The 27302-nt window shown below is 42.8% G+C and overlaps 1 protein-coding gene across 2 annotated transcripts in view; it reads right to left on the bottom strand.

The window, feature by feature from the left end:
* CACNA1C (calcium voltage-gated channel subunit alpha1 C) overlaps nt 1-27302 on the bottom strand; it is a 1657037-nt gene that overhangs the window by 486323 nt on the left and 1143412 nt on the right. For both annotated transcript variants that reach the window (XM_086952879.1, XM_086952878.1), the window contains exons 25-26: nt 16296-16348; nt 14486-14632 (exon numbers count right to left, since the gene is read on the bottom strand). In XM_086952879.1, coding sequence (XP_086809005.1) covers nt 14486-14632; nt 16296-16348 — 200 coding nt within the window. The remainder of the gene's footprint in view (nt 1-14485; nt 14633-16295; nt 16349-27302) is intronic.

The following is a 27302-nucleotide window of genomic DNA, read 5'->3' as shown; positions in this document are numbered from 1 at the left end:
TTTATTTTAAATAAATTATTAAATTATAATTATGTAAATTCATTATTTAAATTAGTATTTATTTAATTGTTGATTGTTTGATCAGTTTAATTATAAAATTGTGACTGCATTTTATATTTATTAGTATTTTAGTTATTTTAATCATGTTTTATTTAATAACTAGTTGAATAGTATTATTATTTTTGTAAATGATGTAATTATTCACTTTAATTGTTTATTGGTTTTTCGGTTGCATGGATGGAAGTGTATTTAGTTTAAATATTCTACATTTTTAATGGCTTTTTTTATAATTAATAATTACATTTTACTTATCTGTGAACATTTGTTTTATATTTTAAATGCTCTCATATCTTTATTTTGTTTTACATCCAGTCCTCAAAAATCTGAACAATGTTGCCAGATCTGCAGGTCTAGTGACTAGAATAATCTATTAACCTAACTGTAATACACTTGGCTGATAAACTTGGTTGAAATTGTGTGATCCTATGCAAATATTTTATTTCACTGAGTCGCTTTTTCTTCATCATCACATACAAAAGCACCTTCATATATGTGAGTTCAAAATGTCTACTCTACATTTAACTCTCTTATTTGATTTAATAAACTAAGATTTTACTCCAAGTATAATAAAAACTAGCTCACATATATGATACAAGTGATACACACAACCCCTGGCTTGCCTCTTAGTTCACCAATAGCATTGTCAAGGAGGGGGCAGGAATGTTTTTCAGTTCATATTTAACAAGCATTTACAATGCAACTGTCTCGCCTTTGCAAAAGTTAGAGCTATTGGCATTGTAAATGACATTTTTTTTATTTATGTGTTGGTTTTGAAAACAGATAAATAAATGGCAGTGTCATTTACAATGCCAATAGCTTAATCTCTCCCAAATGCCACACACAAACATACAGACCCACACACACACACACAGAGCCCCACACACACGCATAGAGCTCCATACACCGAGCCACACACACACACACACACACACACACACACACACAGCTCCACCCCACACACACACAGAGCATCGCACTCACACAGAGCCCCATACCCACACAGAGCCCCACACCCACACAGAGCCCCACATTATACGCTTGCCTGTTGATGACGAGAGACTAGGAAATGAATTTGTGAATCATATAACATGATGACATGGATTACATCAAACAGTTACTGGGGAAGACAGTCATGAGGACTAGGTGGGCAAGGTAGTATGGAAAGATATGATTAATGTTTAGTTATGTAGGTTAATTTACAGCCACAATGGACAGTATTTGAGCATCGGAAGCAGAACCTATAGATACATTTGAAGCATTCCTGACAGGCCTAGGCCTCCGAAGGGAGGAAGGGTTGTGGCAGAGTAAGTCACATGTCAGCTCGAGCCTTGCATTTGACTGACTCTGTCCCTCCCAGCCTCAGAGGCATTTAAGACTTCAGAGACATCAACATGTCGCTGCTGACCTTTGTAAATAGAAACGATTACGTGTAGTTATGTGTGGGGTTATGTTCGGAGAATTTAACAGATCTATATGTTTGCCCTAAAGTCATCTGCTCTTCTTTGCGTATTATGTAAGCTTGTCATTGTTACCACAGAAAATCGGACCTCAGCTGCATAGGGCTTTGTCCCCCAACACAGGGTGTAAAACTTAAATTAGAAGGCCCAAGATGTACAAAAGACAATAGAAAGGCTTAGTAGAGAAGGGTACAGTTGAGCCCAAGTAGGGTAGTCCTACTAATCCTTGTGCAGACCAGGCTCCTTACAGAATAAGACAGCACATCAGTGGCTCATACTAGGGATGGGCTTGGACCAAAAAAAACTTTTTGTTTGTCAAGAATTGTACATTTGGGTGACAAGAATAATACCCAACAAAAGGTTCTATAATCTGGTGAAATTATGCACATACCCATCGTATTCCTTGAATTCTGGGCTGCTCCCCCGTGTCTTGCTCCAGGTGGATCTGATAACTGTACCTCCGGAAAAAGTGCATCTTGTTGCACCAGGGAGAGGCCTCCAGTCGAGTCTACATTCCCCCTTTTACAAATCAAATCCTCAAACCTTGCAGAAGCGACAGCAGGGTAGGGCACGGGTTCCATAGTGCTTGCTACGTAACTTGTCTGCACACAGGAAAGATAGGCCCGCTAGGAGGTACTACCACGTGATTCTGCGCGAGCCAACAGCATGATCATATACTGAGGCGACCCAATACTCCACAGCTCGAGGAACTCAACTTCTTGCACTGAACCCCCAAAAATGTGTAGTTAAGTCTAAGCGCGTCACATTCCACACAAGCGGACTCATCACGTCACTTGCAGATGCTGCATGTTGAGGTCGTCCTCCTAAAACTCGTCGTTAATCATCAGAAATGCAATAAATTCTGTGAGAATCGGTTTGTTAAAATTCTTTTCCGCAGACTGTTTGGGAAGACCCAACACTGTTCGCTACACTCGGCTCCAAAGGTCGAATGACTTGAGGCTTTTTTTTCACGCAGTTCTCTCCTACGCAGTTGGCAGTCTTGTGTGCTGTGAGGAGGCAATCAGTTTGAAATCCGTGACACGACACGCGAAGATGCGCCCTTTCCACAGCCGGTCTTTCTTCATCCAGCGAGCGCCTAGAGGCGACAAATGGTTGTGCGCTGTACGTCCTCACGCTCAGACACAGTTGCATCCGCTCTGACGACTGGGACGGGGCACACTCACTCAAGACTGCTTTTGCAAGGGCGGAGGTCGGAAAGTCTCAAACTTCAGACGTTTGTTTGCAGCGTGTTCATGTAATCCTCGGCTGCTCTCTGGGTAAACATGCCCCACGCACGCATGATTGACACCGGGTAGCACGCACTGAAAGAATAAGCATTTACAAGTGGGGCCGGGGCACACGGACAGCGGGAGGGAGGGGCGGGAACGGGCACACGGACAGTGGGAGGAGAGGGGAGCACTCACCAGGACTTCTTCTGGCGGCGGTCGGCCTGGAGAAATGTCCCAAAAAAACCTAAAAAACAATAAATAAATAAACCACCGCCGCAATGACGTTCACAAAGGGGCGGAGAGGGAAAAAATTGCCAGAACGCCCACGAATCGCTCGGACAATGACGAACGCCTCTCTCTTCCAATGGCTAGCCTCCATTTATGGAGCTAGCCAATGGAAAAGAGAGGCGGGACAAAGCCGCATACTGTTCTCAAAAGATTTCGCCTGCGCCAACGCTGCTGCGCAGCGGATCGCCAGGCAAAACCTAAAAATCACTTTTAATAAAGATATTACTAAATCGTTGTGCGGTAGTGTACTGTCATTTATAGACAGACATTTTTCATTGAAATGGCCACAAACATTCCTACCAACATGCAGATTTACTGATAAAACTATTTAGTATACACATGATAATGTGTTGAAATTGTGTTTTAGAAAATATTTATCATTTGCACATCACCAAGTAAAGTATTCTGATTTGTTTTGATCCTATTGAAATCTGTTTCAGTAAAGAAATGCTTTCCTAACTACTGAACAATATTTTTATACACTTGTACAGTTCATTTACAAACCTTTTAAAAGTAGGGTGCCTAGCACGATTGTCAGACGGTTGACATTGCAAAATCCTCTAACTTTGTAGTCAGAGAATGTAAAGTAAACACCAGCCTCCGGGATAAATTAAGCAGCTATTTGTATGAAGACATAAGCTGACACTTGACCTCTGTCTTTGAAGTAGTAGCTAAAGTGACAAGATAAAAACGAGATTTAGAGGCATCTTTATTGCTTATTGACTTTTTGAATTAACAAAACCCCTCCAAAGTCCAACACTTTCCCTACTGCTATTTGGATTGAAGTGGGACTCATTAATCTAACCTCTCTAAAGTCCAACACTTGTGGCAATAGTAAAATTGTTTCCTTCAAAATTCAACATTGTCCCTGCTGTTGCTTATGTTGGAGTGAAAACAGTATATCTAACCCTTCCAAAGTCCAATACTTCACCTACTGTTGTTGAGAGGAGTGTGAATAGTAAATGTAACCCTTCCAAAGTCCAACACTTTCCCTTCTTTTGCTTATGTTGTATTGGAAATACTGTATTGACCGCTCTAAAGTCATGCTCATTACCTCTCTGCTCTGATTCGCTCTTTCACCCAGCCCCTCTCCCCCTTCCATCTCACTCTCCCTCACTTCACCCCCCTCTATAGCTCTAATTTCAACTCCCCCTGTCCCCTCTACTATTCCTCTTTTCCTTTCCCCCATCACTCATGTAACACAATGTTGTTATCTTCTTTTTAATTTTACTGTTCATTGTCAAGTATATATTGTATCTTAATATGTTCATGTTTATCACTATGTAAAGCGCTCTGATACTCTTGGGTCCAGCAGCGCTATATAAAACCTTTTAAATAAATAAATAAATACCTACACTTACTCAGATTGTAATGAGAATAGTATATCCAACCACTCAAAAGTTAAACAATTTCCCTACTGGGTCCTAGGTTTCAGTGGGAATAGTGTCTCTAACCCATCCATAGCCAAACATTTTCCCAGCTTTTTGCTTACGTTGGAGTGAGAAAAGTAAATCTGTATCCCTGACGTGTTAGATTGAAAAGCGCTGCTGAAAAGAAAAACTTCCCCATTAATGGGATGATGAAAAGAAATGTACGATGACTTAATGTAGTTTGATCCCTGATAACGTTCAAGTGTGGACGAAATGCGTAGGCTGATGTATTCATGTTATACGAGTTTTTAAATCTAGTGTTTTGAAAAAATATGTTGCTGAAATAAACAACAGAACTTTTCTACAAAGCAAGCTTGCCTATGGACTTGATTCTTATAGAATGCATGCAAGCCGAGAAGGCAAGTAGTTTGCATTAACCAAGTTACCCAGGAAGTTGACGATGCCTCTTTGAGAAGTTAGGATTGTGTTTCTATAGGAAATGTATTTTTTGTGTTGCTAATAACTATGGCCCACATTTAACGAATCTCCACAAAACGTTCCCAAAAATTGCAACTTTTTGACTTGTTTGCACATGGAAAGTGTCTAGGGGATCTGTGAAACGGGGGCTGAGAAAAAGGAGGGGGGGGTCCAAAACATGTATGCCCTATTCCTTTTTCCATAAGAACTTTAGATGCTGCTACAGTTCAAACTGCTGAACAAATTTACACCAAATTTGACAGTAAGCTAGATCTTGGCCTAGAAAGAGGGCTTTTTTGTGTTTTGGTGTAAATCAGAAGTTAAGGTTCAACAAAAATTTACATTTCACACCACTGAGGATCCGCAGAGCTTACAGATCTCAAAGTGAGATCTGATTGGCTGCCACCACTTCAAACAGGAAGTGGTGGCAGCCTTCTTAGGACTTGGGATTCAGTCCTGAAAAAACATAAACAAAAGATACAAGGGGACCAGGTACGGATGCCTTGACCCCCTATGTCTGGTGGTGAGGTCCCAAAGGGACCCCATCTAAGTAAAAAAAAAGGACTAATTTTGCCCAGAATACGCGGAGGAACTGCAAATCTGCTGTAAAATTAAAAAAACAAAAGACCCCCCAGGGTGATAAAGGGCCCAAGGGGATGACACTTTTTTATTTTTGGGGACAGGGGAGCACACATAGCCAACTTCCCAAGCCTGCTTTTGGCCCCATGGACCCTGGCCTCTGGTGCCAAAAGTATCTTCTAGGGGGTAGGGCACGCAGCCCCCCTCTCCAGGCACTTTTCAGCCCCAGAGGCTCTATCCCCTAGGGCCAAATGTATTTGTTATAGGGAGGAGGGGGCACATGGCCACCCTCCATGGGCTCATTCATGCCCTGGTGACCCCATCTCCTGGGGCCTCATTTAATTAATGTGGGGAGGAGCGTGTGGCCCCTCTCCCCTGGTTGCATTCATCCCCCAGGGCCCATCGTCTATTTTAGGGGAGGGGTTGCACCCTCTCAAGCCTTTAAAATGCCCTGTGACCCCGTCCCCCAGGACCGTTACTCAATAAAATGGGTCGGGCCACTCACCCCCCCCAACCTGAGCCCTGTGTGGCCCAGCTCACTATCTGTGTCCCATTTGAGTCCACCCCCGGGACACAGCAATTGAAACTTATGTTTGCTCCTGCTTGGCGGGAGCAATTTTGAAACTCCAGTCAAACGGGAGCAAACACAAAGTCTGCTCCAAGCCGGTGGGTGCTTAAAAAATGCTCCCACCGCTGGGAGCAGACTTGTGATATGTTTCCCTGCCTGCTCTGACGCGGGGCAAGGAAACTGATCAAGATACTGCTCTCACCAGGAGGGAGTAGCATAAATAGCAGTTCCTTGATGTTAGAGTGATTTTGGCCAAAACCGAACATAAATAAACATGCTGTGAAAGGATTAGGTGGCTGTGACATTGTTTATCCGTACTTCCAACAAACAATTGTGGTGGAGATTAGGAGCCTGCGACCCCATCACAGCCCACCGCTGTAAGAGGCTTGGGTTACTGCGCGGTCAAAAGTTGTGGATATATATATATATATATAAATGGAAATGTGTGATCTTGTGTAGTCTGTTTACCCTGTCTATGCTGACTTACCAGTATCATGTGCAGAGGGAAGGTTTCCTACAAAAGGGTGTGTTCTTAGATTTCAAGTTGTCATGTGAACAAGGCTCGGGTAGAGCCGAAACGTTATGGCGACTAGCACGCAAGTTACTGAATAAAAAATTGCACTGGAACCAAGGTCCGTGTCTGTGCTGTTTGGGGCAGGCGCTAGCAGTGGGCAGCCTCGACGGAGAAACGGAGATTGTGGATATATATATATATATATATATATATATATATATATACATATATATATATATATATATATATATATATAGATATATATATATATATATAGATATATATATATAGATATAGATATATATATATATATATATATATATATATATTCCACTCTCACTTCCGCTAGGTAATCGTACCCTTTCACAGATGACAGCCCTCACAGGGGCAAGTTCCAAATTGTATTCACAGGAACTCGAGACGCACAGACGCGTTTTGGCAACCGCCTTTGTCGATGTTTGCACAAAACGCCGGCATCGCCATTTTCTTTATATGCCAATATTACACATTACCAGTTCATCAAAACAGTAAAAGGACCAACTGTGCACAGTATTGTGAAACAAGCACTTGAATTCCACCATCTTAGAATGTCGACAACGGAATACGTATTCAGTACCTATACATCATAATACCAAATACTCTGATCTACCTGGCGAAATCGCCATTAATGTATATGTGCGTGTTAATAAAATTGACAATTGCAATCGTCGGCAAAGATCTTGGGACTTTACAGATACAAATGGGAAGCACTGAGGCTGTCAAAGCAACTGTCGGTCCAACACAACTGCTGGCTGGACTTGAAATTCAACAAAGCGGTGGACTCAGTCCTTTTAAACCAGCCTCCCTCAGATGCCGACGGATGCCGTCTTTATTTTCTCTGAATCCGTCATTAAAGACTTAATACGTCTTCGTGAGGAGAACAAATATCGTAAAAGAATCACGAATTTCTCTAAATCACAACAATTTGCATTGAAAAGCTTGGATCAGGATGATTGACTTGTTTGGAAACCACCGGACAAGGGTGGCAACATTATCCAATGTTTCCAGTTGATTTGAAAGTCAACTTGTTCTCAGTGACATGCTTCTTTGGCTTTTACCAGACCCTGTGGTTGACAAACTCTACAGATTTCTTAGGCATGCTTCCATGTGGTAGACAAATACAACTATGTCAGGAAATAAATATAAGAATATGGTTCAGGGTGTGGTCAAGCCAGAGAAGTGGTGCGGAAGCATCACAAGATATATATGTGTGTGTGTGTGTGTGTGTGTGTGTGTGTGTGTGTGTGTGTGTGTGTGTGTGTGTGTGTGTATATATATATATATATATATATATATATATATATATATATATATATATATATATATATATATATATATATATATATATATATATATATCATTTGTCTGTATCTGTAACTTGACGCACCAGACTATGCAACAGGCTTCAAGGCTCAGCCAGTTTTCCTAGCAAGTGTGGGAACACATAGGGCAAGTGACAACCTGCAATCAAATCAGCCTTTTCAGTCTGGTTAACGATAATACCCATAGTCAAGTCCTGGAATCAGCGAGTAGAATGCAAAACCACAATAGTTTATGTTATCCCAAGGAGCTGCCTCGTTCCTGGTGTCACACGCATCCCACATGGCACAGAGTAGGGAAGGGAACTTCTTCGTTATCTATATGGTATAGGGTAGTTTAGGTCCTGTTAACACATGGGGGTCACAAATGCCATTATGGTCTCACATAATGTCATCAGAACTTAATTTTGTGACTGGTGAGCAAATGAGGAGGTGCAACAGATCTGTAGATCTGACAGGAAAGCCATAATACAGCCCACTAATTGGATACCTCATGTAGGTAGGGGGAAAGATCAACCCTACAAACGTTCCTGCAGTTTAGTTCAGTCATATGTCCTTTCATGTGGGGCTACTTAGGAAGGATAGCAAACATTTGAGGAGGGCTGTTGACTCACACGGATTAGGAAAAAAAATCGCATCTCAGTCGAGGGGCTTGGGGCTTTCATCTCTCTGACCCTACTCATCTTTATTAGCAAGGGGCTAAAACACCAGGTTTTTTTACCCATTTTTCCATGTTGGGAAAACTTCATTATTATCACGTCTTACTAAGAAAGAAAAAATGTGGTGCCCAAGCGATGGGCACACAAGTTAGCTGGATGTTATACATCTACAAATGAGTGCACAGGTGATCACGTCACCCAACACATGGGGGCACAGTGAGCACAGAGAGACATAGAGGAATACAATACATCTAGGGCACTGGAAGCCTTCAGCAAGGAATGACAGATTCTTGACAATCAGGTTAGTAAGATCATAGGTCAAAGAAGTGTTGGGTGCTGGTTAAGACAGTGCCAGGCCCACCCTTGGGACAATGCATGGTTTGGTGTGAGGTGGCATGCTATAATGCATACAAAAGAAAAGGATACCGTGCAGTTGCAGAACTGCAGCAACAGCAACTGGTAATACCAGGTATCCTGAAGAGAGATCGCCTGGTGCTGTCCAGTGCTGCTTTGTGGGCCACTGGCAGACCTGAATACACAAAGATAGTCTGTACTGCTAATGGGGGAACAAGTCGGGTTTTAGGGTGCTCACAGTAATAGAAGGCACTGCAAGTGTACACACATGAAAGTGACGCGTCACGGCCGGGTCATTGAGCATAGCGCATTTTATTACAAGAGATCATGGGGTATATCTATCAGACAGTAATATGGTCTTGTTCCAAAAAACAGCTGTGTGCACTACTGCACAGAGGTAGAGAAGCTTAGCAGCGGAGTTTGTGTTTGCCATTGACCTCCTCGCCCAGTGGTGTAGGAACAGAAAAATGTATATATCTAACCTGAAAGCACTTGAGTTTGTCTTGATCTCAGCTTTCTCATGAGAGTTTGATGTGTGTACGGGGCAGGCTGGTGGTCCAGACCTTCTTGCCCTACCCTGGCATTGCTTGCGGATGGAAGGACTTATATGGGTGTTGCTGGGTTCGGTCAGTACTAGCCTAGCCAGGCTGGTGTTTTCAAAAGTTACTTGGATCAATTTTTGCAGTCTGTTTACGTGTATGGACAAAACATGGAGCGTGAGACTGGCTAATTGAATTTGTCCGAATGAGATAAAAATATGATTTGCAACACTGTTTACGCTCTGCTATATGAAAACAAGTTCCTAAGATCAAATGTGTGCAATTCTGTAAGTGCCTTAAGACTAAACACCTGAAAATAAGTGAATTACCATATGCTGTGCGTGAATAACAAAAGCATTGTCCTTGGTATTATTATCTCTTAGTTTAGGCCTGGCTAAGGGATTATGTGGCCTTTTGTCAACTAGTTTGCGTAGCTCAAACGGACAAAAAGTTACTTAAAATGTGTCACATGGGTTGGAATGGTTTGTAAAACTTAGTGGTAACTTATACTATTGTTTACTGTATTAATGTAATAAAAATGTACCAAGGCTGCGACCATTTTGACAGCTAGTAGTTATCCTTCAAAATTCAAATGTAATTCAAACTGGCCTAAAAGAATGATTCCTAATTGTTGAGAAAATGTTTTTACATTTGTGCAAATTTATCATGCGTTTTTGATACTCTTCTCAAAGCAGCAGTTATTATACGGTTCATGTCTGCTGGTGTCTGTTGTTCTGCAATGCTGTTGTTTAAATATTCCTCTAGTGCAAACAGAGGGTAGATTGAAAACATAAATACATGTCTGGGATGTGAAAAATCAGAGGCACGCCTTTTATGACAAGAAGTGTGCACATGTAGTTTTGATCTCTGCTGAAATCAACATTTTATGTTTTTTTTACAAACTGTATTACTGTTGAAAGTTAAAAGGACAGTGGTAGTAAAAGGATGTATGCTTCCATACAAGATAAAATCCTTAATGGTTGGCAAACAACATTTGGAATAAGATACGCTGGAAGTTTATATTTTCTTTCTCATGAATTCTTCTACTGTATATAGCGTTGGTTTACATTTTGTGTCATTGTACGATAAAATAGAGATATAAAAATGCTACATAATTAGTATTTTTTGTCACATAATGTAGCTACTCCTAATGCATAGTTTGGTCCTCCATTGTTGCAAAATGCCAACGTCTTTGTACAAAGATAGCGCACTTTTCAGACGGATTCCCATTGAATGTAAGACATATGGAAAGTAATTTTTTCAAGGAGCCCCTCTAGCCCCACTGGTCATCTACTTTGCCACACATTAAAGAATATACAAAATGCGCACAAGCTTTATATTCAAGAATTCATAGCTACCAAGTAACCCCTCTATCCAGTGCTAAACCTTCATCCAGTACTTGCTTTTTCTTGGCCAGCAGAATTTCTTACCCTGGGCCTTGCACTTAGGACCTGAGTTTGGTGGTCCTACTGCCGGATCACTGTAGCGGCGGTCGGGAGAATGCTGCAAAGTTGGCAGCTACTCAATTGCCGTATTACGACAACAATGCCGGCCTGGCGGTGTTGTGTCAACTGTGTAACTGCGGCGGCATGCATTGCTCGTGGCTCATAGAGAGCCTGCATTGGTTCACTGTATGCTATGCACCATGTTGTGTATTGTACATAGTGAATGCACAACAGTGCAAGCAGAGCTTGACATATGTGTGCCCGTGCCCAGTCCCCAATGGGAAAACTCGCCCTTTGCTCTGTTTGGGGCCCCTTCCCTGCCTTTCTGTCATCCTTTTCATGGCTGGGCCCATGCCATGAAAGGCAGGTCATAGTCGGCACGGCAGTGCCAGAATCGGCACCGCCGTTTTCCTAACCTCCGTGGGATCCAAGATCCTGTCAGTTGTACCAGTCTTGTGGCGGTCCGATAGCCCCACTTGTAATCAGGCGGTCCGACCGCCGAGTGTTGCAGTGGTCGATACGGCGGTCTTGGAACCAACGTACTCAAAATCAGGACCTTAATGTTTTTTTAGTATTATAACAGCCAGCCTTAAGTCCAAGTGTGCACAGTGTTGATGATAAAGACAAAAGCTAGGATCACCTGAAGGTGTGGTACTTAACCTGCAGTCATATAGCAGGCATGCATGGCAAGCTATGATTCACAAATTGGAAAAAAAAGTCTGTCCCGCACATTATCTTTCATATAGTGTAAAATTAAATTTCAATCAACAGCCTCCTCCTGCTTTATGTCTTGTGCGTTAGGTTTAAAATCAAAGCATTGATTGGAGGAAATCCTGCTCAAGATATTTGAAAAGGGTCTATTTTGAAACAGCCAGGGTAAGGTTAGAGAGAAGGTGACAGAACCAGAAAGTAGCTGTTCTGAACGTTATGTCTGACTTGAGATTTTAGGGGCACGCTGCCAGAGAATTTGGGATGACCGATATGGTCTGTCAGGGTCGGGACAGTGCATAGAATATACCCCGAAGGAGACACTTTGATTTATAGGGGTACGCACTCGATATTTGTGAAGTCGACACTTTAAGGCTATGTGCCTCTTAACGAAACACCCCTACTGTCCAGGATTTAATGAGCAGTAGTTAGGAGCCTATTGCAAACGCATGGATCGTTTTGGATATTGGACATAGTTTGCTTTAATAACTGAAGCCCTGAGGAAGTCAATTGCTAAAATTTTTGATTGCTTGACGAAACACGTGTTGGCTGTTTTTGTTGGATATTATCCGTCTGGCTGTTTAACGGATACTTATGTGGATCAAAAGAATCAAGAAGTATTGAACAAAATAAATAAGTATTGAATAAGATGGACTTGAAGAACATAATTTGAACAGCACCGAAAATTGAAATTATTGTGATTTACAACTGAATTTGTTTGACAATCTACTATTTTCGAGTTTTATACTTTTATGAAGACCTGTAAAATTGTGATATTTAATTTGCTCAGGGAGGAAGAACTCTTTCTGACTTGAGATTTTAACCTCTTCCTTCACAAACGTTATTAGATTAGTCTCTTTCAAACTGTGAAACCATGTTTCGGGGTAAGACCTCAATTAAAATAAAACGATAATGACTTGCTGGTTAATAGAAATAAAAAAATTAAAAAAACATCACAGAATGTGAAAACAGAATTTCAAAAAAACATTACACACTCTGCCAGTCAGCTACTATCTTTAAAAGACCAGTACAGATAAAGAGTGGGGTATGGACACCAGAAACAAATTTTAGTTTAATTCAGATAAGGGCTTTGCATATTCGGACGAAGTCCTCGGAATCAGCCATTTATCATCCCACATATTGAATGTCTTCCAACTTCTTGAATATTGCAACAGATTGTTATGCATGGTTTTTACTTCATTTTTTTGGTGTAAAATGGGTTTATGGATATTCAATTAATTTAAAGGAAGAAAATTCCAGCTGCCCATAGTATTAGGTTATTGGCATTTACTTATTTGTATTACTTTTGGTTGACATTTCAATTGCTTTCTCTAATTCTTCTCGCTCTTTCCACTGGGCAGAAATGGACCAATCTGCAAAAACCCAATTACCGCAACTGGATTCAGTACAAAGCATTTACAGCTAGTTCAGTGCTTAATTTAAGCTGGTGGTTTCTGGTGCTTGGCACCTGCACTTAATTGCCAACACCAGCACTTATGCCAGTCTGCCACATGGTGGTGCTGTTTGTCTAATTCGGAGATCTGCATAACTACAGTTGTTTATTAATTCAATATATATTAAAAATGACTAATGCCTTTCGCCAAAGCCATTCTCATAGGTTTGGGGGCCTGGAATAGTCCGAATTTTCACGCTTGTACAACAAGCGTGATGGTTAGTAGTTTTGGTGTTACTGTAGTTGGCTGAACTGACAGCGTCAATGGGCAGTGCAAGCAGGAGTAGCTTTGTGATGAGGGCCCTGGCACGTATTTTCTTATACAAATTAAGGGGGTCATTAAGATGGCAGACTGACCTGCGTCCGTCCGCCACCCCCGAGGTGGAGGGACCATCCGCAGGGGCAGCGGCGGTCCCTCCATACCAATTAGGATGTGACCGCCACCCTGGCGGTCACATCCTGTATCTTTAACCTTGCAGCGGGTGCTGCTTGAAGCAGCACCCACCGCAGGGTTAAAAATGCATGATTTGCATTTACATGCACAAAGCTGCAGGTACCGCGCGGTGCCTGCCGCTTTGTGCATGTAAATGCAGGGGGGTACCATAGGTACCCCCATGTGCACCCCCACCCCCGACACACTGGGGGCCCGCAAGGGCCCCCCAGAAGCTATTGTCCACATGCTTTTCCACGGCGGTAAATCCGCCGCGGAAAAGCATGTTTCCAAACCCATCGTAATTTGGCTGACGGTGTCTTGCAGACACCGCCACCAAATTGCGGCCAACACCCCGCGGATCAGCGGCGGACGGACCCGCCGTCCGCCGCTGATCCCACCGCCATCATAATCTGGCGGTGGGTGTTTTGAAGGTCCGCATCGGTGATTCCGCATCCTCCGGGCCGGCGGTGACTTCCACCGGCCCGGAGGATGCGGAATCACCGCAATCCTAATCGAGCCCTAAGTACTGAGCTTGTTTGCAGGACTTTTCACCACAGGGCACATACATGTAATAAGAAGTACGAAGGATCTTTATTTCCTTTCTAATTTCTTATCATATTTCCCTCATGTGGTCCAACTCCATAGTGGAACAGTTTTTTTTTTTTAAACCTTCTCTTTTGTATACTAGATATCTGACCAATCGTGGGTAGAGGTGTGTGCTGTGTATGACTTCAGATGTAGTATGATCTGTGCACCAAACTATCTCTTTTGTTAATAGAAATGAAAGACACACTGGACTATCAGACTTCGTATACGAAGTATACTTGGAGGGAGAAGATTACTAGTCGGCTCTCGTTTTCATTTCTCAATTACTTGTAAATGCAGACCTACTAATCTCATCTGGAGCTTTCAGCCAAACAGCTGTCTGCTGACTGTGAATCAGCCATCTATGATGGAATTCACGTGCACTGGGCATGGAGCGCGCTGTACTTACTCAGGCCAGCCCTCAAACGTAGAGACAGTGAAGAGCGCCATCATAGCCGTGAGAACGTTGTCAAAGTCAAACTTGCTGTTCTCCCAGCTGCGGGGTTGGATGATGGGGTGAGTGACGTCGCCATCTTTGTAGGTGATGAAATTCCCTCTGTGGTTGTGGGGATGGGAGGGACGATAAAAGATGAGAGGAAGGACTGAAATCAGTGATAAACTGCACAGTAGGACAGTTAGCAGTGTCTGCTGACTTTTCTTACACCTCTCCACCAGATATCAACTACCCAAGACAATGCACACACAGGCTGAGCATTCCAACCCGACTGCAGACATTCCACATTTTTGGGCTCACTCAAGAGTGAGATTTAACAGCAAAATAGGAGGAACTGGATGTGCCTGTTCGTTTGCTTTGAAATGATGGCTATTGTAGGAGTATTAAAGTTTTAAAAAAGTCGATCTATTGCCTGGCAACATGTAAAGGAAAATTTTTGGATGTGTAGTATTTGTGCACAACTTGTACTCTCTATTTGGGTGCAAAATGCTGGGTGCATCTGAATTGCTGGGAGCATCTGAAGTGCTTCCGGAACACTCAGATAAGGACCATAATGTTTTAAAATGAGTGTTCAGCATAAGAAAACATTGCAGCGTCTGGGCCCCCTACAATGAAAACACTTCAGTTCAAATATGGCTCTCATACTTGTGCAAAATTGAGGGGCTCTGAGGAAGAAATAAAAAAGCAATAGAAGAACAGTTTCCCAAAGAGCCCTACTTCATTGGTATACAGTTTTTGACAATAATCTTGAAAATTCAAAATTAGCACAACATTGCATTATGACCTTTAGCAAAAAAACGGATACATTTTCAGCAGGCCCTTTAAACTCTTACAATAAAAGATTCTATCCTACAGGTACTACAGAGGTGATCTGCAGAACATTTGTAGTTGCGTAATCCAACTAGATGAGATAAAAGGAGTTTTTTTGTGCAAAAGTAAGGAGAGTCACCAATTTTCTGTGCGGGCCTCACATTGTTCAACTCTATGGCATTGGCTACACAACAGCTATCTACCTTAGAGGGTTTCAGGAAGGTTAGTCAACTCTTTTTATAGAACCTAGCAGTGGTTCAGTCTCAGTACACATTTTTCATCACATTTGTAGTATTTCACCTTTATCGCACCAAATACATTAGACGTCATCAGTGTTTAAATTATGATTGAATATGGCAGTTGTGATTATCAAGTGGTGCTCAGAAGGGAGTAAATTGTGAAAATGCCTGTTTTCAGAATAAATGCTTTTAGTGATTGAATACTCTGTCTTTAAAAAACTGATCTTATGGTGAACAGTCCCATTCTTTACGTTCTTAACTGTTTTTACAAGAAGCTAAATAAGAACTGAGAATGCCAAGTCCTAGGCCTTGTAAAGCAGTAACTTTTGTATATATTAAATCTTCAAATTCCTTGTGAAATGACAACCCTGAGCTAATGCTCAAACTGTTGCTTGAGTCAAACAAACATAAATCGGAGTCACACTGAGCATTTGTTTGAGAGACCTGGTATTAACTGTTGAAAACGTGGGTACCGTACATAGGAGTCTCGTCTTTGCCTTATTTCCACTCATCTTCAACTTGTATTTATATACTTGTCTAGTGAAGTGCTCAAGATCACAAAATTGTGTCAAGTGGGGGAACCTATAACAGAATGCAAGATTTATGGGGCCAAGTAAATTCTATAATACTCGAAATTTACAGTCTGGACCAGCCCTACAGAATCAGACCCCTTCCATGGTAAAGTGCATATTTTGAGATTGTGTAACAAGACTTACTTGCAGTCCGCTTCGGTAATCTTGGAACTGTCAGTGCAGCTGTATAGTTTGCCCTAAAGAATAATAGAAGGGAGAATATTAGACCTACTGTCTTCTTTCTTTATAACTTACATATCTGAATAACAAAGTGAAACAGTTTACTTTTTTTTCTTACAGTTCCCGTATTTTCATATTCTCATGGTTGGTTAGATGAGCATGTTTGCACTAATTGTAATCGAAAATGAGCCACAAGTTTGCAAGCGTGTCCATATTATTGATTACTGTTTGAACAGTGGGGTTGTTTGCATGAGCAGCAGCTAATGCCGTCCACTGGTTTTGGGGAAATAGTTCTCGATCTGATGTGGTCTGGGTGTTGGAAGCAGTTCAGAAGTCATAATAGGAAAACAGTTGGAAACGACAACTGAGAGAATTCGGAAGGCTTGATACTGTCCCTTTAAACGATAGAAATATCAAATCTTACCGGGATAACTATGTAACAAGAAGAACCTCTGAAATCTTGCATGTGGCCTGGCAGATTCAATGGCCCCGAGAGGCCTTACGCCAAGCCACTCAGTATGTATACATGATGTTTGTCCATAGATGCGACAGCGTTTGACTATTAATATCGCAGACTGCGTCAGATTAACTGGGATGATCCACGAACCTAAGTCTCCAAAACAATTTGAATATTCCCAATTTGGCAGACAAAACACGTATGAAACTTTACTGGAGCAATCTTTTTTTCATTGGGATAAAAAATCGGCCCTGGCACACCAAAAAATGTGGCCCACATTTGTGCATTGCCTTTACGCAAAACACTGCTTCAGGGAAGTTTTATGAAAAGAAAGGGGGCGGCATGTTTTATTAACCTCACGTGGATAAAAAAAAATGCACAAAATAGTTCGCACTGCTGAGTTGCACATGAATGCAAGTGAGACCTCTTCTGCTCAGTCCCCCTGCACCCGCTCAAGCAGCATACATTAATGGGAAGGCACTGCGAGAGAAAGGAAGCAATACCTCCGCCCATCTGCCTCTAGAAGGCCACTCAGGCACCTACTGGACCGTTGGCGGCGTCCTAACAGCACAGACAGTCCCCAGGCTGCCCAAAAAAGCAGCCCACTGCTAGAACTCTGCTACCAGCCCTTCGGTCTTTTTCTGAATGCCTATGTTACCAATCCGACCTTGCCAACAAGATATCTTGCTGTGTCATGGGTGCCTAACATGAGTTTCCAGCGCCATCTGCGGTTTCTTCGTGAATGCGAGGGACGTCAAGCCACCTACCCACTGCAGTGGCACTAAACGTGATAAATAAAATGGCAATAAAATGATTTCATTGCCAATTTTATTTTTCATGTTTAGCACGCAACGGCCTCCAGCTTGGATAAATGGGGGTGTCCTACTCTGCTGTCGTTTGGCAGCATAGAGGACTGGAGGAGCAAGATGGACCCTCCAAAGTGCGCATGTCACTTTGTCCGGCTCTCTTCAGCCGGCCAAAGTGACCAGCACACTTAGAAGCTCTCCACTCCGCTGTTTTAGACAGCTGGGTGGAGACCAATCACAGGCATAAAGGGCCAGAAGGAGCGTCCAGCCAGGACGCTCTATCCATTGGTGGTGCTGCTCTCAGGCTGGTGAGGGTAGCCCCAGGATTGGTTAGGGGAATTTCCTGGAGGCTGAAGCACACGGAGCTGATAGAGGAGGGACCAAGGAGGACATCGAACTTGCAGCAGGCAAGGTAAGTAACTTTATTTTTTATTCTTTGCCACTCGCCTTCCCTGGATGCACTCACCCACCCACCCAATTGGTCGTCTGCCTGCCCGCCTTACCTGTGCATATACGTGCCAGCCACCCCTGTCCAGCACCACACTCTCCACAGTCAAGAGATATAAACAAGGGTTTGTATACATAGATAATAACTGTGATGTGATCATCATGTGTCTGGTTTTTAGTGCAACGTTTCCATGCCGCTACTTTCAAACCTCACAATAAGTCAAACCACTTTCATTGTCACATAAGGTTTCAAATACACGCCAGGAATTAAGTTACAAACCCAAATCAATTCCCTACCGGAGGTCCTGTTTTTCCATAGGAGTTACCTGGTTGAGGACACACAGAGTCTGCACCTTTCTCGCTACTATCTTTATATTCCTTCAGCCCTCTAGTTTCCAAAACCATTTTACTGATCACTTTTGTAGTATTTACAGTCTGTAGGATCCATTCTCAGAGGATATGCCTGGTAGGGGCACCTCTTAGGGTGAACCCTGTAAACCTATATGCGTCAGGGCACCTGGAAGTCATACCTTTAGCCTTAAATGTTCATAGAATTGCACCTTTAAATACACAAAATAATTTAGCCTAGGTGAAATGGCATCCATGGGTACACACTATCTCGCCAGAAAAGAAATGTGTTACTTACCTGTAACTGCAGTTATTCAGTATTGGTATCTTTCATAGATTCACATGCCTGAATCATTCCCCGTCGTAAGGATGGGAGTCCCCGGTACATAAATAAAGTAATGTCCTATTAGACATACAGAGTAATAGGCCAAAGGCCTCACATTAGTAACATATTCAGGTCCTTATGTAATAAGGACCAAACTCTAGAGAGCAACCAATCAGCTGCCACCACCCTCTGGAACCTTCCTGGAAGAAGATTTAGTCCACCAGATTTTCGTAAGCACAGTGCTATATAGAGGTACAACTGAGAGCCCTCCCAAGGGAGGCGGGTGGGTTGCATGTAAATCTATGAAAGTTACCAATACTGGATAACTGCAGTTACAGGTAAGTAACGCATTTCTTATCCAGTATTAAGTTATCTTTCATCGATTCACATGCCTGAATCAGAATAGAAAGCAATGATAAGCACATTTCCTTTTGCATAAAGAACATAAAAGCATTAGTATATATATATATATATATATATATATATATATATATATATATATATATATATATATATATATATATATATATTCTCCCAATCGTGGCTTTTAGCTTTCAAGAAGAACAGGCACCGACTCCGTGGATGTAATCAAAGGTTTCTTTATTCACCAATACAAGCGATCAGACGCGTTTCGGCGGATGGAACCGCCTTGCTCACCGGGTCGGAGGAATTGCAGCAAGGATGAGGACTTTGTTTTGGAAGGGGAATGTATGAAGGAACGCTTCAAAGAACGTGGATATCATCCACAAGTAATTGAAGAAGCCTTTTTGAAGGCAAATAGGATAAGTCATGAAATGTTGTTGATTCCTAAGGAACAAAAAGAAAGTGAGGCACAGGAGGTGGTTCGATATATCTCCAGCTACCACGTTAAATCCTGGCAGGTACAGAGCAGCTTAAAAAAACACTGGAATGTATTGAAAACTGAGCCTACGTTAACTAGTGTAGTTGGCTGCAATCCTAGCATCACATATCGGAAAGCAGATTCCCTCAAAGATAGACTGAGTAAAAATGAAATTACCACCAAACAAGGAAGAACATCTGATATACAGGTTTTTTTTACGTGCATGACATGCAAGGCGTGTAAATTTAGCCAGAATGTCAAATCAGTATATTATCCAATTGAAGATAGAGAAAAGTCTATTAAACAACATCTAACCTGTCTATCCGAGTATGTGGTGTATATTCTTGTGTGCCCGTGTTACAAAAAATACGTAGGAAGCACGATGTTTCCTGCTAAGAAACGTATTCTGGAACATGTGCGGGCAATTGAAAACAAAGATCAGAATTCACCAGTAGCCAGACACTTTGAAGAACTACATCGTAGCAATCGCAATCTTCTCAAGTTTTTTGTGATTGATAAAATACCCTCCATGAAAAGTGTCGGAGATAGAATACGTAGGCTGCGACAGCTAGAGAGTAAATACATTCTGGACTTAGACACCCGTATACCTGCTGGGCTGAACTCTGAAGAGGAATTGAAATGGCACTTGGGCGAGTAAACTACTGGAACTAAATAAGAGTTTAACATATATGAGTATACATGTGTTCGCGTAGTCCCCTGTCTGTGCTTCTCATGCTTTTAACTCACAATTTATGTTTATCACTTTATTTGTTAATTGTTTGTTATGCACTGCTCTGATTCGAATCATTTAGTATTGATAGTGAATTTCAAAACTCAATAGCTCGTTTCTTTTCATACAGGTATTATCTGCTGAAGAAGAATGAATGTGCAAGATGGAATTTATTAATGGGCAACTCATACAGATACTGTTTGAAATTATCCCACTTGGGTATTATATTATCTGCCGAATTTCCCACTTGGGACTTACCAACATGAACTCTTTTGTTTATGACTGATGGTGAAAATTAATTGATAATATAACAAACCTGTATGGTTAAAAAACGAGATGTTTAAAATTCCCTTTCAGGGTCTTTATTTTTGTCAACATATTCTTAATGACAGAATTGTTGTTAATTTCACTATTAGGACACTGTTCCAATATGGCCGCGCTATTCTGACACGAATCTTAGTCCCTTGTTTATGTTAACACTAGGGAGTGGTATGTGAAACTTTATTTAATTATGTTTTTGAGGAACACAATTCACCCGTGATCAAGCCGAGTGTTCGGTGAAACGCATTGGGTTGGTTCCATGCACTGTTGTCATGCTGGAATAAAATTTTGGAGAATATGAAATACGATCTTTTGGTCTGAAGAAGTGGTGATTTATGCTGGATTTATGCTGGATTAAGAGTGCACTGTTCGCTTTTATATATATATCACAACATTAAAATGCAAAGCAAAAAGTTGCAAGTTTGGCAAAAGGTATAAAAGTGACAGAGAAATGTGCGTGGAAAATAAGAGAAAGGCTGGTGGGAAGGAAGGGAGGCTCACCTCCATCGAAATAGATGACGCAACAACGCCTGTCCCATTGCAGCATCCCTTTTTAGATCTGTATCCAAACAGTAATGTTTGGTAAATGTATGCAGCATCTTCCATGTTGCCTCTCTGCAAATGTCTGTGATGGGTACACCGGCAAACAGTGCCATAGAAATAGAAACTGCGGTAGTGGAATGGGCATGAATTCTTGATTGTAAAGGTTGACTAGCCTGCTGGTGACAGAAGACAATAGTACCAGATATCCATCTGGAAATACTTTCTTTTGTGAGGGAGAAACCTTTCCTGGGCAAACTGAAAGCCCCAAAAGTTGGTTCGACTTGCGGAAAGTTTATGTTCTGTCAAGGTAGAATTTAAGGCAGCGTTTCAAATCCAGTGAATGTAGAGCTCTTTCAGCTGCTGTTTGAGGATTTGGAAAGAAAGTCTTTAAGACAATAGGTTAAATTAGGTGGAAGTCCGACTGTACTTTTGGAATAAATGTTGGATTAGTTCGAAGAATTACCCTGCCATTCTTGAATTGAAGAAAGGGATCTTGTATTGTGAAAGAGTGAAGGTCTCTAACACGTCTTGCGGATGCAAGGGCAAGCAGGTGCACAGTTTTCCAGGAAATGAACTTGAGGTCAGCTCTGTGTATCGGCACAAAAGGATGCTTCATAAGCTCAGCAAGTAGTGTGTTTAGTTGCCATGTTGGAGGTGGAGACTTTACAGGAGAGAAAGTCCGAAACAGACATTTGAGAAATTGGTTTATCAATCTGTTTGACCAAAGAGAAGGTCCTGTAGAAGATCTTCTGAAAAGGGATATTGCTGCCAGGTGAACTTTGATGGAAGCGTGGGCGAGGCCCGAAGTAGCTAAATGAAGGGGGTATGGCAATATCTCGTCTGCAGAGGAGATGAAGGCATGCACCTTAGCCGACCTTCACCAGATACAGAATCTTTTCCATTTAAAGGAGTAATTCCGGTTTGTACTATCTGCTCGGGCGCGAGATAAGGACAGCTCTGCAGTCAGGAGGAATGTTCAAATCTTGAAACTCGTGGAACTCAGGAGGCAGGCCGATAATTTGAGAGATGCTAGGTCCGGGTGTTGGACTGGCCCCTGGTCCATTGTGAGGAGGGATGGAAACGGTGTCAACGGAATTGGAGGTTGTAGGGAGAGGAGATGAAGTTCTGTGAACCAATGTTGGCGAGGCCATAATGGTGTTAATCGAATCAGCATGCAAGGCTCTGCCTTCATCTTCCTGAGGAGCCTGGGAATCAGGGGAATCAGCGGAAAGGCATAGGCGAATACGTCGAACCATGCTTTTGAAAATGCATTCCCCAGAGATCCCTGTAGGGAATGCCAGCTTGTGAAGTGTTGGCATTTGGCGTTCTGTCGCGTGGCAAACAGATCCAACAGTGGATCGCACCACAGAGAGAAGATGCTGTTGAGAGTATCTTGGTTTAAATCCCACTCGTGGCTGTCTGCATACTGCTCAGCGAGTCTGACAATGCATTGTCTTTTCCAGGAACATACTCCGCTCGCTGGGAAACTTTGTGCTGAAGAGACCAGTTCCAAATTTTCTGAGATTCTTGAGAGAGTGAGAGTGAGAGAATCCTTCCGTGCTTGTTCAGGTAGTGCATTGCCGTAGTATTGCCCATTCCGACAAGCACTTGTGAACCTTTTATTCTGGGAAGGAAAGCCAGGAGGGCTAGATAGACCGCTCTGAGTTCTAGGAGGTTTATGTGCAGTTTCCGCTCGGGAGACAACCACTTCCCGCTGATCTGAAGCTCTTGAAGGAAGGCTCTCCAACCTTCCAGAGACGCATCTGTGGTTATAACTTGAGGAGAGTCTTGAGTTAGGAAGGATAGGCCTCGAGACAGATTTTTTGGCTGGGTCCACCAGTTAAGAGCGGCGACCATCTGATGAGTCACCTGTATGATATCATCGAAGGATCCGCTGAGTTGAATCCATTGAGCAAAGAGAGCCTCTTGGAAAGGAAGCATGCAGAGACGACAGTAAGGAACTAGAAGGATGCAGGAAGACATAATTCTGAGGAGGGATTTGAATAGGCGCACTGAAAGAGATTTTCTTGCACGTACGCATTCTGCCAAACGGAGGAGTTTTTGTCGTTGCTCCTGCAATGGGTAAGCTTTTTTCAGGACTGTATCCAGGACATCTCCCAGAAATGTTATCCGCTGAAAAGGCTGTAGAACTGACTTGTCTGGGTTGAGGGTAAAGCCTAATCTTCTGAAAAGTCGCAGACAGGCTTTGGAAGACCTTCTCGCGCTGTTGAGAGAGGATGCCTTGATTAGCCAGTCATCGAGATATAGAAAGATCTGGTGATGTTGTTGTCTGAGGTATGCAGCCACTGGAGAAAGGCATTTTGTGAAGATGCGTGGGGCTGATTTGAGCCCGAAAGGCATGACCCGGAATTGGTAATGTCTGCCTGCCACAGCAAACCTCAGAAACTTCTTGTGCCTTCTGTGGATGGGAATATGAAAGTAGGCATCTTGGAGGTCCAAGGACACCATGTACTCATTCGCATTGAGAAGTTGTAGGACTTTCTTGATAGTGACCATGCGAAATGATTGCTTTTTCAAGAATTTATTTAGACTTCTTGGATAAAGGATCGGTCTCCATTTCTTTACTTTTTGCGCACCAAGAAGAACCGGGAGTAAAAACCTTGTCCTCTTTGACGAACAGGTAGCCATTCTATAGCACCCTTCGGGAGCATTGATGATATTTCCAGGGGTAAGAGGTGTAAATGTTTGTGATTCATATGTTGAGGAAGTGTTGGCGGTGGAGTTTGCACAAATTCCAGAGAATGTCCAAACTGCACCAGCTGGAGAACCCAACGATCCGTTGCAATTTGATTCCAATTTTGAAGATAGTGGGAAATGTTTCCTCCCACTCTGGAAGGTGGAAAAGAAACAGAGACTGGCGGTAGAGAGAAGTCATTGGCAACACGCGGAATCCTTCTGCCGTCCGGCTCTTCCACGAAAAGAAGACTTGTTGTACGAAGTCTGCACCTGTTTCCTCTGCTGAAACTGTGGTCTGTATTGTTGGTTAGAAGAGGAATATGAAGACCTATATTTTTGGTAGTCTCCTCTATTAGAATATTGCCCTTTACCCCTTTATCTATGAAAAGGGGTGCTTTTATATTGAAGGTTACCCAGAGCTCTGGCCGTATCTGTATCTTTTTTGATACCTTAGAGGGCCTCATCAATATGGGTACCAAAAAGGAGTTGTCCATCATAAGGCATGTCAAGGATTTTGGTCTGAATTTCAGGCCGGAATGCCGTTGCCTTAAGCCACCCTTGGCGCCGCAGAGCTGCCGCCCCAGCCAGTTGGCGGAAACCAGTGGATGCGATGTCCATCGCGCAGTCTATAATTTCAGAAGCCGACCTTTCGCCCTCCAGAAGCACCTCTCTTGCTTCGTCTTTAGACTCTTGCGGCAAGGACTCTAAGTGCGGTGCAATATCTGACCACATCTGCCTGTTGTAGCGTCCCAATAGCGCTAATGAGTTAGACGCTCATACTGTTAGCCCAGACATGGAGGAAACCCGTTTCCCAATAATGTCCAATCGTCTGCCCTCTTTATCCGGGGGTGCTGAAAGTGGGGCAGAAGGGTTTTGTGATCTGCGTTGAGTTGTCTGAGTAATCACTGAATTAGGCTTTGGATGCCCAATGAGGCAGGCTGGAGCGTCGTCTGGAGCCCTGTATTGCTTGTCCATTCTTGGCAGTACTGGAGGAACTGTAGAGGGATTTTACATTATCTTGATGCCTTGATCCCAAATATAGTCTATGATAGGCATAGACCTAACAGATTTCTTGAATGGTTCCTTGAAATCATAAAGGAAACAGTTCTGTTGGTGAGAAGGCATTGATAATTTGAACCGTTGTGCTGCTCTCTCCACGAGATTATGGAAACCTCCTATATCTTCAGGAGGCGAGTCCGCCTGAGGGGGCAAAGGCGATGCTGGAAGAGAGATAACATTGTCGTCCCATTCGTCATGGTGTGACTGCGTATCCTGAATCTCCCCCTCGTCTTGTTCTTTATCGTCATTGTCCATAGAAGGAAGAGGTGGCACCGGCACCTCATTGGTAAAAGGCAGTTGAAGCGGTGGAGGTGGGACTTGTGCTCTCTGTGGCGGAGAGAGAACTGGAGCAGGAGACAACGCAGAGGTAGGGAACCTCTTCTTGTAGTCAGATTTCATAAATTGCAGGTCAGAGACCAAGGCTGAAGGAAGACAAACCATCTGTGGTTGTTGATGATGGCTGTCATCATGATAGTACGCATGCTCATCCATGTTTTAATCATCATAATCAGAGTCTTCTTGATACTTAATATTAAGCTCAGAGGGACTACTTGCAGCTCTAAACATACTGTCCTCATCCGAATCCTCATTCTCATCCAAAAGGTGAGAGGGAAGTAATTGTTAAACCCTGCTGGGTTATGTAAGCGAGGGCGACAGCCTTTGTTTCATAATTTTTTTATGAAAATATGTAATTTTCGTTCTTGACGTAGGGGTCCTCGACGAGGCCGTCGTTTGTATAGACGTCGACGAGGAATCGTCGATGGTTACCACAGACACTACCGTCGATGAGGGACCTCTCGTCGCCAAGGCAGTCGTCGACGGAATGGTCGTCGACGGTACACTCTTCGTCGAAGTGCGTATCATTGCCGAGGTCGTCGTCGAGTGAGTCGTTGACGCTGTCGTCGTCGTCGACGAGGATTTCTTTATTTTGATCGTCGATGACAAAGGGGTACGTGCCGTCGACGAAGGCATCATCGTCGTCGACGAAAGGGATGCCGACGAGACTGAGAGTGTCAAAATTGTCGTCGTCGACAAAGTCACTCCAATGGCAATCTGAGGAGATTTCGTCGTCGCAAAGGCCATTGTCGACGAGGTGGTATTCGACGGGACTGAGGAAGGCTTTTTGAAAGTGTGTTTCACCCTCGGCAGAGGAGTAAGAGTGTCTGAAGCTGGTTTTTTCAACCCTTGAAGGGAAAAAGAGAAGACTCCCTGGCAGGTAAAACTTTAAGCTTTGGAGCCTCTGAAGACTTTTTCTGCATCTTCTTTTGAGGTTGCTGCGCAGAAGGACCTGGAGAAGCATCTCTGAGCTTTTTCTGAGGAGTCTTTGAAGAGGATTTCGATGAGCTCTCACTCTCCTCAGAGGACAAGGGGTCTTTTTTGTCCTTAAGTCTCTGCAGCCAAGTTACAAGCCTTCCCTCACGATCTTTTAAAGTCTTTGCTGAAAAAGTATGACATACCTTGAAGTCTTTAGGAGTATGGTCTGGATAAAGACAGTAGAGGCAGCCTTATGCTGGTCGTCGACATGCAATCTCTTCTTTTTGCGAGTATCACAGGGCATAAAAAGGCCTTTCTTAGGAGTATCCGTCATGAAGACAGTAGAAACTTCACTCAGATGGAGAAATATTTGAAGAAAATACCTTAAATCCAAAGATGTGCGGTAGAAAATCTGAGGGACCAGAGCTCCTTCCAGGAATGTTCCAGAGGGTGGTGGTAGCTGATTGGTTCCTCTCTAGAGTTTGGTCCTTATTACAAAGGACCTGAATATGTTACTAATGTGAGGCCTTTGGCCTATTACTCTATATGTCTAATGGGACATTACTTTATTTATGTGCCGGGACTCCCATCCCGACGACGGGGAATGATTCAGGCATGTGAATCTATGAAAGATACCCTAATACTGGATAAATATCTTTTTACCTCGGCCAAAGACGTATGGGATCTGCCCGGCTGGCTTCTTCATGAGCACAGCAGCTCCTCTAGACTTACAGGGACTTCACCTTAGTTTCCATACATTCTTTATTCGAGGGTGTGCATCAGTTAGACAGAGGCAAGGCTTCTGTGCAGGTGCCATCTCCTAGTTGGACACCAGCAAATTTTGGAACATTCTGGCAATGTCTGGGTGAGGTTTGCCTAAGATGATAACGGATAATATTCTGCTGGATTTCGGAACCTTCATATAATTCTCCTTGGAATCTTGGTTAACTGTTAACATCCTTCTAAAGACATATTTCAGAGGTTCTCAGCTTTAAAATCAACCATCTCTAAAGTCTCAATTGCCCACGGAAGAAGAGCTGCCAGTGTTTTTTTGCATCACCACTGTGAATGGACTTCATTTAGCGAAAGCTACCATTGACTAGCCCCCTGGTACCACCTTTGCTACCCCTGGTTTCAGGAGAA

This window comes from Lissotriton vulgaris, chromosome 1_2 (genome assembly GCF_964263255.1).
Source record: "Lissotriton vulgaris chromosome 1_2, aLisVul1.2, whole genome shotgun sequence".
Taxonomy (NCBI): domain Eukaryota; kingdom Metazoa; phylum Chordata; class Amphibia; order Caudata; family Salamandridae; genus Lissotriton; species Lissotriton vulgaris.
The sequence above is the reverse complement of the archived record's forward strand: the minus strand, read 5'-3'. Positions and strand labels throughout refer to the sequence as shown.